At 40.1% G+C, this 2,500-nt stretch overlaps 1 protein-coding gene across 2 annotated transcripts in view; it reads right to left on the reverse strand.

Annotated features, from left to right (window-relative positions):
* LOC135104745 (pikachurin-like) overlaps positions 1 to 2,500 on the reverse strand; it is a 160,335-nt gene that overhangs the window by 20,009 nt on the left and 137,826 nt on the right. For both annotated transcript variants that reach the window (XM_064012305.1, XM_064012304.1), the window contains 2 exons: positions 1,666 to 1,810; positions 111 to 327 (listed from right to left, as the gene is read on the reverse strand). In XM_064012305.1, the coding sequence (XP_063868375.1) occupies positions 111 to 327; positions 1,666 to 1,810 (362 nt within the window). The remainder of the gene's footprint in view (positions 1 to 110; positions 328 to 1,665; positions 1,811 to 2,500) is intronic.

Consider the following 2,500-nt stretch of genomic DNA (forward strand, 5'->3'; position numbering starts at 1 on the left):
TATAAAACACTGACTTTCCTTCTCAAGGCCCTACATTCCCCACCACATCCAAGGCTCACAGTACAGTAGGTAGTCTAGAAATGTAGATACTGCAATCTCAAGCCACTCACTGATGCCCCAGCCGTCCAGCGCAGCATAGTCAGCAGACAGGTTGGGTTCCCGCAGAGGGTCGCTGCGCCGGAACCTGTAAACATGATCGTTGACCTGCAGGCGCCTCACACACCCACGCAGGCCGTCCGTCACACCCAGCCGTGGTGCCAGGGATGTCAAGTTGTTAGAGCCACCCACGTACAGCGGCTCTCGGAATGTGATCCGAGAAAACAGACCCTGAGGAGAAGAGTGTTACTGAATATTTTGAAGTCTGTACAGGAGTTGTGGAGAATGGAAAAAGAGTATTAGTGGTTTTGTAAAGTGTTTTCTTTGTTTTTTTCATGAGGACAAGGAGTAAGAGACAAAGAAGGTGTTAGAGAAATGAACACAAAAAATCAAATAAAATAAAACAAAAATAAATAAATAAATAAATAAATAGCAGTGATTTATAATAAGCTATGAAGAAGTGATGGAAAATAGAAAATAGGCCCTAAAAATGAAGAGGAGGTGGTGAAGATGTTTGATGTTTGAGGCCTCAAATTGAGGAATAATGAAGGATGGAAGGGAACTAGTGGTTATGTTATGAAGGAGTGAGGGTGTTCAAAAACTGAGGTGAAGGTGTTATAAGATGTCTGAAGTTTATAGAGGAGTTATGAAGAAGTGAAGGTGATAGGAAATAGAGATGATGATGATGATGAAGAGGAGGAGGAGGAGGAGGAGGAGGAGGAGGAGGAGGAGGAAAAGAAAGTGATGTTAGTAAATGTGAGAAGACAACAGAAGATTAATGAGTAAAAATTGATAAGATACAGAAAAAAAAAAAACAGTAATGAAAAAAGAAACTAGTAGAGAGATTGTAATATATATGAGTATAAACTGTGTGTGTGTGTGTGTGTGTGTGTGTGTGTGTGTGTGTGTGTGTGTGTGTGTGTGTGTGTGTGTGTGTGTGTGTGTGTGTGTGTGTGTGTGGGTGGGTGGGTGGGTGGGTGTGGGTGTGTGTGTGTGTGTGTGTGTGTGTGTGTGCGTGCAAGAGCCAAGTGTTTATTTATGCATGAGACACTTTAAGTTATGCTGAAATATTAAACATGTATATACATGTTAAGTGTATTTGTTTTTTTAAGGTGTCTTGTATCTCCTGTGCACACACACACACACACACACACACACACACACACACACACACACACACACTATTTCCTTTCCTTCACTAATCTTTTTTTCTTTTTTCTTTTTTCTCAGTTTTTATCTTCCTTTATTTATCTTTGCCTTTCTTTTTCTTCTTTTGATTCTTTGTTCTATTTCCTTTCATATTTTTCTTCCCTGTTCTTTGTTTCTACAGTTATTTTGTTTTATTTCCTCTTCTTTGTAATTCTTTCTCTTCTTTTTATTCTTTATTCTATTCCTTTCCTCTCAATAATAATATTGTTGTTGTTGTTGTTGTTCTTCTCATTGCTTTCTTTTTTAACTTTCTCTTACCTTTCTATCACTTTCTTCTTTTTTTGTTTCCTCATTTGATTATTTAAACTAAGCATTCATTCTTCTTGACTCTCTCTCTCTCTCTCTCTCTCTTTCTCTTACCTCGGAACGGCCTTGCACATGGTGTCCATCATTGAGCTGCAGCCACACATCCCAGCGGTGACGATACACGGTTAGCCGGTTCCATTCTCCCAAGGTCACTGCCTCGGGGGAACGCACTGACCCCGCCCCTGACCCACAGTCCCACCTGGGGATGGAAGAAGGCATGGGTGACGTGATGGTGAGCTGGGGTGCTAGTTAAGAGTTAAGAAAGTGTTATTACGAAACTTGTGACTCAAAAGGGGGTTCTGTTTATAGGAGGCAAGAAGACATGTGAGAGATGGAGGTGAGATGAACTGGGTTACTTGGTGTTTATTATGATGCAAGTTTAAGTGATTTTAGTTAGGTGAAGGTGCAGTTATGATGAAACGTGACTTTTTTCAACTGTTAAGGAAGGAAGATGTCACATGTGGAGGCAAAACATTAATTGGAGTGTTGTTTAGCCATTACATTACAAGATCACATTGTTATTATGAGGAAAACTGCACATTTTTTAAACTTGTTAAGCCAGTGCCATGAAGAGGACTGAGGAAGAGGATATGTGTGAGCTGAAGGTGAAGTGGAGAATCTGTTGAGTCTGTTGATTAGTTTACAAGATCATGTAGTTGTACTCAGTGTTAGGGGAAAGAGTTATTATCATTATCATGAGAATTGCAACTTTTCTTTAAGCTCATAAGCAATCTGGGGTAAGGAAGAAGACACATGTGAAGTGATGATGCAGTGGTGCCAACATGGTGAAACTTGCAACATTTTTAACTCATAAGCCCATCTTGGAAGGAAGCAGGAAGACACATGTGAGGCAAGTTTAAATACAGATATCTAACAATCTGAAGACCCA

The sequence above is a fragment of the Scylla paramamosain genome, chromosome 11, assembly GCF_035594125.1.
Source record: "Scylla paramamosain isolate STU-SP2022 chromosome 11, ASM3559412v1, whole genome shotgun sequence".
Classification (NCBI taxonomy): Eukaryota; Metazoa; Arthropoda; class Malacostraca; order Decapoda; family Portunidae; genus Scylla; species Scylla paramamosain.